The sequence below is a fragment of the Tachypleus tridentatus genome, chromosome 1 (assembly GCF_004210375.1).
Source record: "Tachypleus tridentatus isolate NWPU-2018 chromosome 1, ASM421037v1, whole genome shotgun sequence".
NCBI classification, from domain to species: domain Eukaryota; kingdom Metazoa; phylum Arthropoda; class Merostomata; order Xiphosura; family Limulidae; genus Tachypleus; species Tachypleus tridentatus.
The window spans coordinates 41394320-41410708 of record NC_134825.1 but is presented as its reverse complement, the minus strand read 5'-3'; the positions used below and the strand labels follow the sequence as shown (position 1 = coordinate 41410708).

Below are 16389 nucleotides of genomic sequence, written 5' to 3'. Positions count from 1 at the left end.
TAACTTCAGTTTGACGTATCTTAAAAAACAAAAGGCCAGCTAAGCCTAAAGTTACCACTAACCAACGTAAGCCTTATCGAAAGAATCTGTTTCTGTTATGGCGAAATAGAAAATAAGAAATGTATTTCATTACAAAAAAATATGATGAAATTCAAAAATACGAAGCGAAATTTAACGTTTACAAAACTTGCAGATTAAAATAATTGACACCAACCTTCCTAAAAATAAAAGTATACCTCCAGACCAAAAATCTCCCCAGTGGCTCAGCAGTATGTCTGCGGAATTGCAACACTAAAAACTGGGTGTCGATACCCGTGATGGGCAGAGCACAGATAGCCCATTGTGTAGCTTTGTGCTTAATACAAAACAACAACCAGACCAAAGAATCAAATATATCACAGAAGAACTTCAAATTAAAAGTTTAAAACAAAGTATAAAGGAAATTTTCTGCAAAAATGAACTGAATCCCCGCAACAAACTTGCAAGTTTAACTTCCTCTGAATATTACTATTATCACCATTCATACGTAAAATCACATACTATAAAGGCTTAACAATCAACTAAAGCAGCCCTGGATTAACCATTAAGCAAAATACGCACGTGATTAGGGCACCAATGGAAGGGAGAACCACAGAGATTTCCCCTTAGTTATAATGCCCTTACCTCTTTCACTTCCACACTTAACTTTGGTTGATTTTTTTTTTTTTTTTTTGTAATTGCTCTTACCTACCGTGCTTGACTTTACTCTGCATTGTTAAAAAAGTTTTCTTTGGCTCGGTTAGTGACTAAAGTTTCGAGAATCTACTAAACTATATATCTGAAGTAAGAAGTAATTGATTTGCGAAAGATTACTGTAAAGAGTGGTTCAAAATGTTGATACAACTTCAGGTAAAAGATGATCATATGTTATGATGTCTAACCTTGCAGATGAAATATTTTTCTCAATCATTCCTTCTGCTGTGGCTATATATAAGAAATTTTCGGCAGTGGAACTGTTTTGTTTTATCTTTTACTGCTTTAATGAGTCACATCTACAGAAACAAAGAGAATAATACCACAGAAATATAAGTCAAACGAAATGGTAACATGTGTACAGAGACGTGGCTAGTTTAATGTTTTTTTCGGCTTTGTTTTCGTGCCTTATATTTGGGTTATTGTCTTGTTTGTTTTAGTTTTATTTGCGTTAGTATTGCTTTATTTGTGTGTTTTGTAATATTTTTATAAGTGTGTTTTTCACTGAAGTTTTCTGAGCCGTTACGTTTTTTGGCTTCAAATAGCTTGCTGTTAAAAAACCTTTGTTTGTGAGTACATTGTTTGCAATTTATCATACCAAGAAAAATTTTAGAAAGGAATGCTACTGTAGCAATGCCACCGTTCATATATTACATGTAACCTATAAGAGCATTTGGGCATGTATGCATACCCTTCTAATTATGTAATAATATAAGCAGATCTGAAGCTGAGATTTACTAAGGAGATACGTACAAGGGTGCCTTCTGGTGATATTTTTTTATGAGACGAACGAACAATCCGAGACAGAAACACAAATACAACGAAGAGAAACTTTCAGGTGTAATTCAACTATTTTGTGACTATAAATTCAGTTCACTATGTGTTGTATTACATTTCTGAAAAGCTGGGAAAACAATTGAATGATCGGAGCAGTCTGAAGGCGATAATTCGACCTTTTAGGTCAAATTACGTAAGACTTCGACATGTTCGATAACAAGGTTCTTAACATTGCTATGTTTATACCATACGACTAGTAGTAGTACAGTACTGTGGCACCGTGGTCATACGAAGATAATGTAAACTGAAAAATCAAGAAAATCAATTTAGGATTGAAAAAGTGCATAAACTAAACAACTTCATGTGAGCAAGGTTAGTACTAAGTACTAGGCTTAACGTTAGTGGCCTCAGTTGCAATGTACAGGGTGGCCCATAAGTCCCTACCCATCCATATATCTTATGTATCCAGTGTATCTGTGTGCTGTCCCTCATTCTCGCTGCATAATATGCGACGCCATGTTCTGTGAGATATTTTCAAGTATAAATGGGTTACATCGGCCATATTTCTGTGAAAAAAGAAACGAATATATAATACATGCGTAATTGAATATAACATAATAACATATGGATGGGTAGGGACTTACGGGCCACCCTGTATTAGCATTAGGCCTGACGTTAATGTCATCTGAGAACTGAGTGACAATAACGTTAAGCCTAAATACTGTAACAAGTTTAGTGTAAGTACACTGGAAACGCTACTGTAGCCTGGAATAATGAAGTGGACTATTCCCAGTGTAAGGCTGTCGTTTTGAATTTGCCTTCGCATCCAGGCATGTAAGTAAAGTTTCAGACATATGCCTATTTCGTTGATGTATGGTTTGTTGGCTCATCTAAAGTCCCAGGTCAAATCTGAGCTCAAAAGAAAAGTTGAGGTTACAACTCATTCTTCAGATATTAGGATTAAGGTACTCTAGCCCAGGCCTAACCCAGTATTTAATAATTCAATGTGCAATACAGTTTACAACTGATTATATGTTATATATGTGTACTATTACAGAATGATTACTGTGTATATAGGCTACTACAGAATGTGTTGTGGATCACAAATTGTTTTGGAATACTTTTTGGCTCACAATGGATTTACATATTACCATTGTCATTGCTTCTTGCAATCAGCTACCATAACAACAACCTTAATGAAACTTTTGCAATGACTGAAAATTAATTTTTCTAAAATGGATTGAGGCCAGTCATGAATGGTTTTCAATGGTTATCAGAATACAGCAAGTCAATAAAAGTATTTATGAATTCATGTTTATGTGCTGATGGATCTGGACCCGAGGATAACTTTCTGACAGTCTTTGTCTAAATGTAGACCTAGAGTTTAGTATGTTTGACTGTCTTACGAATGTTTTTCTTTATAAATTTCAGTGTTTTTCTTATCATTATAACTATATATGATCCGTATTATTTTGTGTTTTTTTCTCTGTATATTTCAGACTGCAAGATGAAACAAGTTCATTTAAGTGGTGCACAAAAGAAAAACTGGCAGAAAAGAACCAACAAAAGGCTTTGGATTTAGTGGCCAAGACTAGATAGCAGACTAATTTGTTCACTGAACTTACACAACAAGATCTTCCAAATCAAAACCCATCTCTGCCATGAGAAGTCACTTGTACTGTATCTGACTCTGACATGATTAAAGTTGAACCAAGCTCCACATCTACAAGTACCACTTTGTCCACTTGAAGGTCAGAACATTATGATGACGTTGAGGTGTCACAGGCTTGCTCAACTGGAACAACTTTCACAACTGATCTTACTTTGCTTGTAAATTCTCCAGATATCTCTAGTGTTAATGTTGATGCAAGTTTCTCCACAAGACAGTTTGAAGTTGAAATAATTTCTGAAAATGAAAATTGCTGAACTATGGTAAAATGCTTCAGTCTAAAAAAGATGAAGAAACTAAAGCAAAAGATCCAGGGTTGTGGCTCGATTTCTCTGCTGCTGATGTGGCTTATTCGATTGCTTGTGGACCCACTGACTGTTAACACCACAATGGGTCATTTGTTAAATCTTGCTGGACTTTCAATAGTAGCAAACTAATGAAATACTGTTTGCAAAACTTTTCTTTGGGGTAAAAGCCAATGGTGAGTAATACAAGAGAGAATGGTTGTTGTATTCACTGTCGACTCTTTGTCCCTAAATTTTCCTCGTGTTTTGTTGAAAGAGAAGGGTTCAGTGACTGGCGAAATACTATTGTAATTGATCATCATTAAAGAAGCACTACTCACCGAAACTCTATGTTAACATACTTAACTTACAGACAAGGTTTAGGCTTGCAACAAGAGTTGGAAAAAGAAATTAAAAGAAGAGTGCGATTACTGGGAGCATGTCTTGGAGCATGCAATAGTTGTTATTTGTACGTTAGCTGAACGTAGCCTGGCTTTTCACAGAACAGATGAAATTTGGTTCACTGCAGAATGGGAATTTTTAGGGCTACATTAGCTCATAAGTCAGTTTGATCCAGTTTAGCAGGGCATATTTATAAATATGGAAATTTTGGAAAAGGAAATCCTTCATACTTGTCCAAAACCGCCTATGAAGAACTCATTGAACCAATGGTTCAGAAGGTCTACACATTCGTTGTTGATGAAGTAAATTCTTCTTGTTATTTTAGCTTGTCAGTTGACTCGACGCCAGATCTATCACATATAGATCAGATAAGAGTTGAACTCGATACTTAAAAAATGGGCAGCCTATTGAATGCTTTTAACCTTTTGGAACCAAAAGTCAAATGACTGATGAAATGGCAAACCAGGTATTGCAGTACTTACGTGAACTTTGCAAACTTAATTTTACAAAATATAGGGTCAGTCTTATGACAATGCTGCTAACATGTCTGGGCGTTATAAGGATATGCAGCAAAAGATTTTAGAAGAAAATAAGTTTGCCATATATGTGCCTTGTGCAGCCCATTCATTAAATCTGGTAGACCGAAGTTCTTTCTACTGCTGTCAAGTGGCAATTAACTTTTCTCTACAATGTATTTGCTCTATACATATTTTTCAGCCTCAACCAGCCAGTGGAAAATTTTTAAAGCTTGCACAATTAGGCAGCACGTGCTTCCATATTGCTCTCATGTTACTCTCGCTTCGTTGATATTCTCGATAGCACTTCTGATGATGTAATTTTTCCAGAATTTAGTCGAAGATAGTGCAGCTTCTGTAATTGTAGTCTTTATTGCTTGAGAGAAAGTTCGCTTCAAATAATAAGCTTCAAACGTTACAATGACACCGTGATTCATTAATTGCAGTAGAGATGTTGTATTGGGTGGAAAAAGATGAATTTTGACATTTCCATTAAAGTCACAAAGTCCTGTTGGATGGCTTTAAAGTCCAAGTTGTTTTCTTTTGCAGTAATGTTCAACTGCAGGACAAAAATAGCTTTTTTAACCAGTCTTCAAACAAAGGTTTTGTGACCCATGCTTTTTTTATTTGATCGCCAAACAACTGGAAGAGTCTTCTTTGCACAACTGATAAGTGTTCGGGGTGTTTCCGCACGATACACAAGCACAGGTTTTAATTTAAAATCGCCAGATCCATTTCCGCGAAACAAGTGTCAAACGATCTTTTACCCCTTCTAACGTGGCCGAGTTTTTTTCATTTTCTGATAGAAAAGTTCTTGAAGGCACTTTTTTCCCAAAATAAACCCCTTTTATCAACATTAATATTTGGTTATCTTCGTAACGAACTTTTTATTAATTTGAACTTTCGCCTGCAATACGAACATTATGAAAACCAGAGTGTTTTTAAAACGAAAGAACCAATCACGGCTTGCCAAAATATTTCTTTAGTTCCCCATTCACCAACGTTTTCTTTAAAGGCGGCCCGGCATGGCCAAGCGTGTTAAGGCGTGCGACTCGTAATCTGAGGGTCGCGGGTTCGCATCCCGGTCGCGCCAAACATGCTCGCCCTCCCAGCCGTGGGGTCGTTATAATGTGACGGTCAATCCCACTATTCGTTGGTAAAAGAGTAGCCCAAGAGTTGGCGGTGGGTGGTGATGACTAGCTGCCTTCCCTCTAGTCTTACACTGCTAAATTAGGGACGGCTAGCACAGATAGCCCTCGAGTAGCTTTGTGCGAAATTCCAAAACAAACCAATCTTTAAAGGCGTTTAAAAAACTCGAAGCTTTCGTTTGAATTTCCATTTGACTTAAAGGAATTCGCTTCTGATTACAATCATCTATCCATATTGATAGCAGACATTCCATATTCACCATTAGAGAGCTCCTTTTCTTGACGATTGTTTTCGAGGCAAAACAGTTGGTAGCCATTCAATACTGTTTTTACTGGTTCTTTCATTTAACAGTCTTACAGATGATTCATTTATTCCTTCGTCTCGTGCGAGTTAGGTTTCTTTGGCTCAGTATCATCACACATTCTTTTCTCACGCATAATAAAATGATCTCTGTAAAAAGTATACACCCGTCCTTAACATGAAAAAACTGAACTGCCGCTGACAGCAAGTGATGCTCAGATTTATACTGTGCAGTATATAATGTGCATGCGCATTGTATAGGCTTGTAGAAAGATCTAGAATAAGCGAATGACACAAATTCGTAGACATCTTTTCAGAAATATATGTATTAAAATGTCAGCCATAATAAAAAAGGGCCCAAAGGCTTATTCGTATATAAATAAAGCCCCATTACAGTGAACCCCATACTGTTAAGCTTCACTGCGGACCTCCTTTAATATCCAAGAACACACTTCAAAGACGAAGAGAAATACGTAACAAGATATTTATGAAATTGAAGATTTATAAAACATAAATCTACGTTTCAAAACCGAAGTGTCACAGTAACAAAATTACATTTAACAAAGGATTTCATTCATGTACTATCGTGTAATTGATTTATACGTTAGTTTTGCATGCTATTCTTCTCAGTTTTCAGTTGTTTAACTGAGAAATGAACAACTTAAAATCTAGAAGCAAATGTATCTTAACGTCAAATTAATAGATAGGTTTGTTTTTAATCTCGCGTAAAACAAGACGAGCCGTCCCTAATTTAGCAATGTAAAACTAAAGTGAAGGCAGCTATTCATCACCACCTATCGCCAACTCTTGGGTTACTCTTTCACCAACGAATAGTGGGATTGACCGTCACATTATAACGGGGATTTGAACTCGCGACTTTCGGATTATGAGTCGAGTGCCTTAACCACCTGGCCATGCTGGGCCTGAGGGGAAAGTAGCATTTGCAATTTCTATAATATTTATTATAAATCTTGCCCCCCGCTAGTACAGCGGTATGTCTCCGGATTTACAACGCTAAAATCAGGGGTTCGATTCCCCTCGGTGGGCTGAGCAGATAGCCCGATGTGGCTTTGCTATAAGAAAAACACAAACACACACATAATAAATCTTAGGCTTATTTGATTCAGGGAATTAACTTTATTGCAACAGCACAACAAAACTGTGATAGTATTTTACCTGGCAACCATGAACAGCGTAATGAACATATTACCGTTTTCAGGACGGAAGATCTATTGAAATCTTGGCCTGGCATGGCCAAGTGTGATAAGGCGTTCGACTCGTAATCCGAGGGTCGCGGGTTCGAATCCCGGTCGCACTAAACATACTCGCCTCCCAGCCGTGGGGGCGTTATAATGTGATGGTCAATCCCACTATTCGTTGGTAAAAGAGTAGCCCAAGAGTTGGCGGTGGGTGGTGATGACTAGCTGCCTTCCCTCTAGTCTTACACTGCTAAATTAGGGACGACTAGCACAAATAGAGGTTTTGCGTGAACCTATTAGTGTCACGTGACCACAACGAGGTTTGTAAACATATCGCCATATTGGGTGGCAAGTGTCCCTCATGACTGAACGAGTTAACAACTGCTGTATTCAGTACTATTCACATGTAAATGGCTGCCGCTGGCTTTTCATCACTTGTAGCACACCTGACAGGTGCTGATAAGGCCAGGTATGAGGAAAACGTGAAGGAACTGGGTGTAGGAGACCCGTATATGCTCCCGCCACGTGTATTTACGCCAGTAATATCCAGCCAAGACAACGTTGTTCAGAGTCAGACTGTTTCCGGAGTAGATCTGCCATATATTACATATGGTGACATTTATATATATTTGATAAACAGGACTTCCACCTATACAAATGAAAGTCTAAAAGGTTACAAAAGCCTTGATGCGTACAAGTACTTTGTGGCAGGATTTGTACAGAATGTGCAGATAACCAGGGCAACGTCGGATAAAGTCATCATTACAGCAAAAGTTTGTACATCATGTTGTATTACATACATGTATCATGTACTCTGTATGATAGATTTAACTACATTTTAGACGAAGACTAGATACTTAAGTAAAGTAGGGCCCCCATTTTAATAAATGGTTCAATATTATTGTACTACATGTGTACTGACTGTTGTCAAAGCTCTAGCCTAGGAGCACTTCTATACATGTTTGTATAATGATATTAAGACACCTTATTGTCTAGGCTGTTTCAAAACTTAATTTTTGATTTATGATTAATTTTGGTAAGGAATCAATATATAGATAATAAATAGTACAAGTAGACATAGACCGTTAAAGCTGGTCAATAGCCATGTTAGGTTTCTGTAAAAATAATTTAATATTTAGCTGTTCTGTTATTTTTTTATATTATTTTATTATTTGAGTGACACATGTATCCCAACCTGATACCCAGTTGTCTTTAAAAGCTTATATATACACAACTTAATATTTTCTTTGTTATTTTACAGGTGTGCCACTCTCAGCGGCTAAATGAACCACCACTAAAGCTATGGGTTGCTAGTTGCAGGAATGGAGAGATAATATCTTCCCACTGCACCTGCAAGGCTGGACTAGGTGAAGTCTGCTCCCACGTTGGCATTCAGATTCAAGTCTAACTAAGTCTATGAATGATATTTCCGTCTGCATACATGTCTCAGTTGTATATTGTGATGTACACAAGTCAAAATTATCACATGTAGCTTCAAGTTCATCAGCAGAATCAGTACAGCTGCTATCAGTGGCAGCAGTGCCAGCAGATTCTATGAAAGCAAGTTCAAGCAGCCCAGCAGCAGCTTCATGTCTCTTTTGTTGTTCTTTTCTCCTTTTGGTCACTTCTTTCCTGTTTTCATATTTACACAATTCAGCAGCTTTCCTTCTCTTCAGGGAGAACGTGTAAAATGAAATATGGAAGGTACATAGTCAGGTGATAGGGGATCATCACTCTTCGTCCCTGAAACAGAGTACAATAATTTTGTTAAGATATAGACCTACAGGCATGATCAGATAATATTTATATATATAACACATACACTGTACACTTTTAACTAAATATATATATATATATATAACTGAATATGCTGAACATTGTTTAACAACTGAATGTACAGCCAACAAATTAATTATTTGCACACTATTTAATTTTGTGCCAGTTGTGGTTTTCTGATGAATCACTTAAATTGGTCCTTTAAGAGATATTAACATTTTGTCTTAATGTACAAATGGCTATATAACCTATTCATCATGAATAATATTGTTCCTTCAGTAAATTTACTATTCAGTAATTTAAAAGTAAAAGAAAAGTGTGCAAAAACATTTCTTTGACTGGTGCTGCAGTGTGCTCTGCTGTACATATATCATGCGTGTAAGTTTCAATTTATTCAGCCTGGCTATAGATGAATTATAGATACCTGACACAAAATGTTTACTACAAAGTCTGGTGTGCTCTGTGGGTGTCCAGTTTTTCCTATTGACAGCTGCAATCCATCGTCTTCTTCGGTCGGGATCTATAGGAAATCTGTAGTATGACACATTTTCCACCTGTCCATGTCGATTTGAACAGTTAAATGCACAACACGAGTGTACCATCGCGCACTTTTGACAATGAATCACCCTTGTGTTGGAATATAAACACGGTCAGCAGTAACTAGGTCAAGAGTGACGTCACACGCAAACCTCTATAGCCTTCGAATAGCTTTGTGCGACATTCGAAAAACAAACTATTGAAATCATATTAGTTTTGAAGAACAAAATATTTGATACAGCTAATTGTAGTCATTAATCCCTATATAACACCGTGGAATGCAGTATTTGTCACACAAGTTATATATGTGAATATTCTTTAACTGATTTTTCAATTTAAATATTGTTACAGTGTTTATACATTTATAACTACTCAATTATAATTTATATGTATCATGAGACATCTGTTAGCAGTCTTATTATGGTTGATATCATAAATACCGACTAAGACTTGTATTGTCAGAAGAAATTGCAAAGCAAAACTTCGTATACATTTTATTTGCTTTTACCTAAATTTCAAGTTGAAATCTCAGGCAAGTGTTGTTATTGTTTATTAAATCTAAATTATGCAAAACATAAACATGATTATAATTTCTCAGTTTAAGGTCTTTCACACTACAGAAAGCAATAAACTTTGCAATCATTATTGTTAGTAAAACGTTTTTCCACCGAACAATGTTACTTCAGTTCATGACGTCATTCAAACAAGAATACTTTGTGCGCATAGTAACACTGATATTTCACTTAGAAACAATACAGAAAGTGATTTACAAAGCGTACAGTGCAGAGAGAATTCAATGGCTAATTACACTCAATTATTTTATATTTTCGCTAATTTCCTGCTTGTTTCAGGTTTTAGATTCGTCTACGAAACTGAACGTGGTTCTACTCTCACATTAATTTGTTCAAACCGAGCTTATAAAAGAGCGAGAGAAGAACCAGTAATTTGGTTCTCAAATCTCAATGAACAAGTTATTAATAGTGAGAAAACGCAAATAAAATACGGTGGCAAATTAGTGCTAACCGACATCCAATTTGAAGACGCGGGAATTTACACATGCAAAAATCGTGAAGGTGATTACAAACATGATGTTAGAGGTAAATTAAAGGTTTTTTTAAAGACCGTATTTTCATTTATTAAACGACACTAATTTAACAGAAATAACACCTAAATCGAAATCGTCCATCTTGCTTTTAAATTTCTTTCAGCCATAACCTTTTCGTTTGATATTTCACTCACCATGTGTATTGATTAAAAATAATAATTGTCTGTATATACGTAAGATTACACTGTGTAAGAAAATTTTTACCTTTTCTTGTTTCTGGGCACAAAATGTTATTTTCTAATTGCTTATGCCTAAAGTAAATGGAAAAGGCCTATTCTCTTCAAACTTTACTTTTGTGACTTGGGAGCGTGTATAACGAAAACATGATGGGAGAATATATTTGAGGGCTGATACGTGAAAGGGATTTATATTTCAGTCGCAAATCTCGAAAAGTACTTACTTCTAAATATTTGTGTATAACTTTAGTATAAATACATGTAAATCTTGATTCATACGCTGTTAGGGCTCGGCATGGCCAAGTGTGTTAAGGCGTGCGACTCGTAATCTGAGGGTGGCGGGTTCGCATCCCTGTCGCGCCAAACATGCTCACACTTTCAGCCGTGGGGGGCATTATAATGTGACGGCCAATCCCACTTTTCGTTGATAAAAGAATAGCCCAAGAGTTGGCGGTGGGTGGTGATGACCAGCTGCCTTCCCTCTAGTCTTACACTGCTAAATTAGGGACGGCTAGCACAAACAGCCCTTGAGTAGCTTTGTGCGAAATTCACAAACAATCATATATTGTTTTATTCAGACATTATGTAAATTTGCCCGTTTCTACATGTGTATTGACTACAAAATTATTTATATTTCCCATGTATACGAAAGATTATGTTGACAATAGTATCACTTTTAACTTAATTATTTCACAATAAAAATTTCATGTTATGTTTTACGTTTTTGTAAACAACCAAGCCGGGTGCTCATACAAAGAAAAAAGAAAGTTAATTCTGTCATTAATTATCGTTTGCAAAGCATTTGTATTCATTGGTTAGAGCTATGGAATTCCTGATTTTTCTCTTACAGAGCTTGGTAGTTAACGAGGCTAAAAGTAAACAAGATACTCTCTGACAAATCAACCTTAGGTATTCAAAGATTTGGTTAAAAAATTTGAAACTCTTACTGATACACAACACTTCCAATCAATTTAAAGTTTCTATACAGTAGTTTCAAACTGTTAATACCACTGCCGTTCGATTCTTTTTTTCTTTTTTTTTTTTTGCTAACTTAGCTCTGCCCCTTACTAGTACAGAGGTAAGTCTACGGATTTACAACGCTACAATAAGAGGTTCGAATCCCATCGGTGAGCTCAGATAGATAGCCTGACGTGGCTTAGCTGAAAGAAAACACACAAACATAAACAACTCAGCTCTACATTTATTTTTATATATACAAATTACATATTTTCGTTCTCACCATAAATGGATGTTTCTTTAATAGTATAAGGTTTTGATGGGGAGTGCAGAGGTTAGTGAAGCCTAATAATTATGTTTAACGTCACATTTGCTCGCAAATATTTCTGCCTCATTTTTATCAATTTGCTCATTACCGATTTTAAGTCTGTGGTGTGCGAAAATCTCGTTTTAGGAGATTTCTTTAATGCTAGAACCCGTTAGTAGGTCTCATTTATAGCGATCAAAATATATTTTTTTTTATTCGTTGTAAAATATGTACAGGATGGGTAGAAAATGTTTAAGTTGGCGAAGCAATGATATTACACTCCCGATGATTTAATGTTTAAACTGGAATAAATGCGACTGAATAATTTCTTTGGTTAAAAGGAATTTTGATTAAAACTTCATTTGTTAAAACTGGTGTTTTCTTTTAAATTGATCCTCTTATTCTTGTGATTCAGTATTTTCAAATGACTTGCAAATACGTTGTTTTTTCACATTCTTTATGAATAGATTTAAATCCAAGTCGTATAAGTATGTGTTTAGTTTAAGTGGAGTGCAAATTTACAGAGAAATATGGAAACAAAACTCGCAGATTAAAACGTGTAATATAATCTATTGTACCATTTAATCATTCATTAAAAACGTTACGATTATAGTCTTATAATCGAACTGATAAGCAACCAGTTTTGGACTGCAAACAGATAAAATTAGTTAACACTTAACTTTAAATAACTATGTTCGTGGAGTTATTGTTTTAATGAAATAGTCTTCCGATGGGACAGCGGTAAGTCAATGGATTTACAACGCTAAGATTAGGAGTTCGATTGCCCTCGGTGGACACAGTAAATAGCCCGATGTGGTTTGGCTATAAGAATAACTATGTGTGCTTGATCATTCGAAAAGCTTTTCATTCTCTACAGTTAATTAGAAAGTTAAGTTCTTGCTTTCTACTCCAAGTAAGCTATCAAATATATTGGACAAAGCGAAAGATTACACCACACTTACAGTTGAAGGTCCTACATATAGTTGTCAGATTTTCATGAATTACACGTGGACTGATATTAATACAGCTACAATATACAGCTGCATTTCTTTTCAATTTGTTTAAACATTTTCAAGGTACCTCTAATTGTAGCTGTAGTAATGTCAGTCCGCGTGTAATAAATGAAAATCTGATAACTGTGTAGGGACCACAAACTGTAAGTGTGAAGTAATCTTTGCTTTTGTTTAATAGATTTGGTAGCTTACTCAGAGTAGAAAGCAAGAACTTAACTTTCTATTTGCGGTCACATACAGTGCTTGTATTAACTTAGCTAACTCCGATCTACTGTTTTCCACTGTAAAAGCCAACTACCGTTAATTATTCTGAATTTTGTCATTGAAAACTAACATCTCAGCTCTTGTTTTATATATTTTATTTTGTTTTTCTCTGATATGTATTGATATATTAGTGATACTTACCAATAATCTGGATACTTTTCTAATCATAGTTTTCAGTTGGTTGAGTCAAATAATTCATATTATTCGTTTGTTCACCTACAAAATAAATAATTTCTTTATGTAGTTGTCTCTGCTGATCAAACTGTTGTTACTGCACCAGATAGGAATTTTAAAATACTCAAATCTTCGTTAAGTAAACTGTGTTTTTATCAATTTCGTTCATAAACGACACGTTATCTTGTATATCATTTAATTGTAATGAAAATTGAACTGTCTTATCTTCCAATGATAGTTTTTAACAACCTTCGTGTAATTTCCCATTAATACTATCTGCATTACTCTTAGTATTTTCAGAATATTTTGTAAATTATAAAATATTGTAAATTAAAAGTATCATCTTCAAACTATAATACATCGAACAAGATTTATTAAGTTTTATTAATACAGATATCAAAGTGTGTTTTTATATTGGTTTAATGTGTGTTTGCTCTTGTATTACAAGGAATTATTTGGTTTATTGTCTGGTGAAGTTGGATTCTCTGTTTAGTATTTAAATGTTACCTGAAGAACATTTATTTGAGTTGCAGTGTTAAATTTAAAAACGTGACATTCTATTTTTTTTGTGTTACATGAATGTTGTCTTGAGTTTCGGGCTTGTTTCTCTGACGTAAAATACGTGGAAGTTGCCATAAAGTATTTTATAAATGACATTAGTATTGTATTTGCTTTATTTTTCACAAGAATTTAAGTATTTTGTTTATTGCATTTGGGGTTATTGACTGGGTGAGTATCGTGCTGTTGACTGAGGTTTCTCTATATCACCGTATCTCAAATTTCCTTCCTGATCGCTTTATAACCTAAAACGTCGAATTATATATGAGTTCTGTGATAAAAAGTTTTAAATTACCCATTGTAGAATGTCTGCAAAATTTATTAGCTTCAAGTGGGTTCCTCAGAAATATAAATGCATGAAATAGATTATGACAACAATGTTAAAACTACTCACAATGAATTATTACATTAGAGATAACATGAAATCAGTTTTTCTTAATTTTCATGAGAGGAAGTGTCGATGTTGAAGTGTGGTATGAATAAGTATTGGTAAACATATCGACATATAATTACTATAAATGTTACCATCAATACTACACATTCTAAAGATAAACCTCACGACCCTTTGTTCGTACATATACTGATCCATCTAATCAGGACTCCAGTAATGGGTGATATTGCCCAACCCAAGGTGCAGATGTTGATATTGACAGCTATAATATACTCTTGGAAGATGCATCACATTCCATTAGTTGATGCTGAAGATGCCCTGAAATAACTTTTCAGGGCAGTGATGAAGACGAACTCGTAATATTATCGGTACTCCTGTAATAAACGTACAGTATTAGTCAGAGGCTGCCACTGATGTTCATAGCAATAATAGTTTATAGGGATTAGTAAGCCATACCAAAACAGTTTTGAATATGCAACCTGGCATATAATGTGACTTAATCTGATATAAAGTTACGGCAGAACAGAATTTATCAGAACAACTTCATGATATAGCTTAACATTTCGTAAATGGTGTAATGTAACCGAAAATTGGTTGCTTTTGGGAAAGGTATGTAACAGACCTTTTCAATGTAAATTTTTATATGCCCAAATCATGAAAATATATTCAAATGAGAATTTAAAATATTGGAAACAAAGATATTTATTGTACTTAAGAGCATCGAAAAATAATTTTGGTTTGCCAGAACAATTCGGAAAAAGACCTGCAACAAGTCGTACGAACACAAATGTCAGAGATAAAAACCGCTGAAGTGTCCCAGGCGACGGTACGTAAAAAAATATCCCAGTTTTCTAACCGCTGAGTAATTAGATAGATATGCACACACAGATGTACCAGTCACGTGACTGATGTAGTAATTATAGATTTCTATGTGATCAAGAGACTAGATGGATTATGGAAAACCTGTAGAGAGAAGTAATGAGGCTCCAAAGTTATTTTGATATAATGAACTCAACTTATGAATGTTGAATCAAAATCTTATGAACTGTAAAGATACAAATCATATCTACGAAGTTTTTAAGAACGTATTTTGAATAAACAATACTTTAAATTTACAGTGAAAGGTGTTATATCGCAATATTATTTATCTTGATAAATCCACAAAATATTAAGTATTTGCTTTTATTTTAACTTCATATGAAAAATTTTCTCGGAATGCATATCACGCATTTTCTGCATTACACGGATATTATTTGATATTTTGTTGTTTGCAAGACACAATCATATACTGATACATTTTACCAACGTAATATTCCCAAAAGAACCTGTATTTTCATACCTGATATTAACATAAACAGTGACAACGGTTTCACGTTTAACTGTGACAAATAAGAATTTTGCAAGGGAAACACCAACGGAAATCTAATGTATCAATAAAAAAAAGATCGTGTGTAATTTCATAAATTTCCAAGTTTGTGTGATTAGTTTCATAAGTGAACTCCATCAGGAAGTACATAAAGAAACAAAAGTCTACTGTTAAGAAACTGTTTTGAAGCACGACACGTTTTATTTTTCTCACGAAAAGTAACATTTATGTTGTTATTTTACAGAGTGAGTCATAATTAATATTATAACTAGTGCGTCGTGCTCATTGTGAAAAACCTTAAAATTCCAACGGTGACACAAAAGGTGCTTACAAAAATATTAACTCTCTGTTGTTTTCCCAGTGTATGTTCCAGCCGAGAATCTCAACTGTACTCGAGGATACCAAAGAGATGTTTACAGGTGTTGTAAGTATATATGATACTCAATTACTTTAAACTGTTCACATTAAACACAAATAGATGAAAGACTTTTAAAAATATGGAATTTTGGTTAAACAAATACGTTTTTTGATACTAAAGACGTTGTTAGAACAATAAAATTAACACTGGGTAAATAAATGTTTAGCTATGTACTTTTAACGCTTTTAGATCCATGTCCTCCTGGTCACTATGACAATGGATTCCAAACTCACTGCCTGCCGTGTCCAGGAGGAACTTACATGACATCATTTGCTGCTGACGCCTGTATACCTTGTCCTGGAGATAAAATTACTGATGAA

General features: G+C 35.0%; 1 protein-coding gene across 1 annotated transcript; it reads right to left on the bottom strand.

The window, feature by feature from the left end:
- Window positions 1–8393: 8393 nt before the first annotated feature.
- On the bottom strand, window positions 8394–9483 carry LOC143246859 (THAP domain-containing protein 2-like). The gene is made up of 2 exons (XM_076494092.1): window positions 9228–9483; window positions 8394–8770 (listed from the first exon to the last, which is right to left on the bottom strand). Exons 1-2 carry the CDS (start codon window positions 9403–9405, stop codon window positions 8700–8702), a joined length of 249 nt encoding a protein of 82 aa, XP_076350207.1. The 5' UTR covers window positions 9406–9483; the 3' UTR covers window positions 8394–8699.
- Between the last annotated feature and the right edge of the window lie 6906 nt (window positions 9484–16389).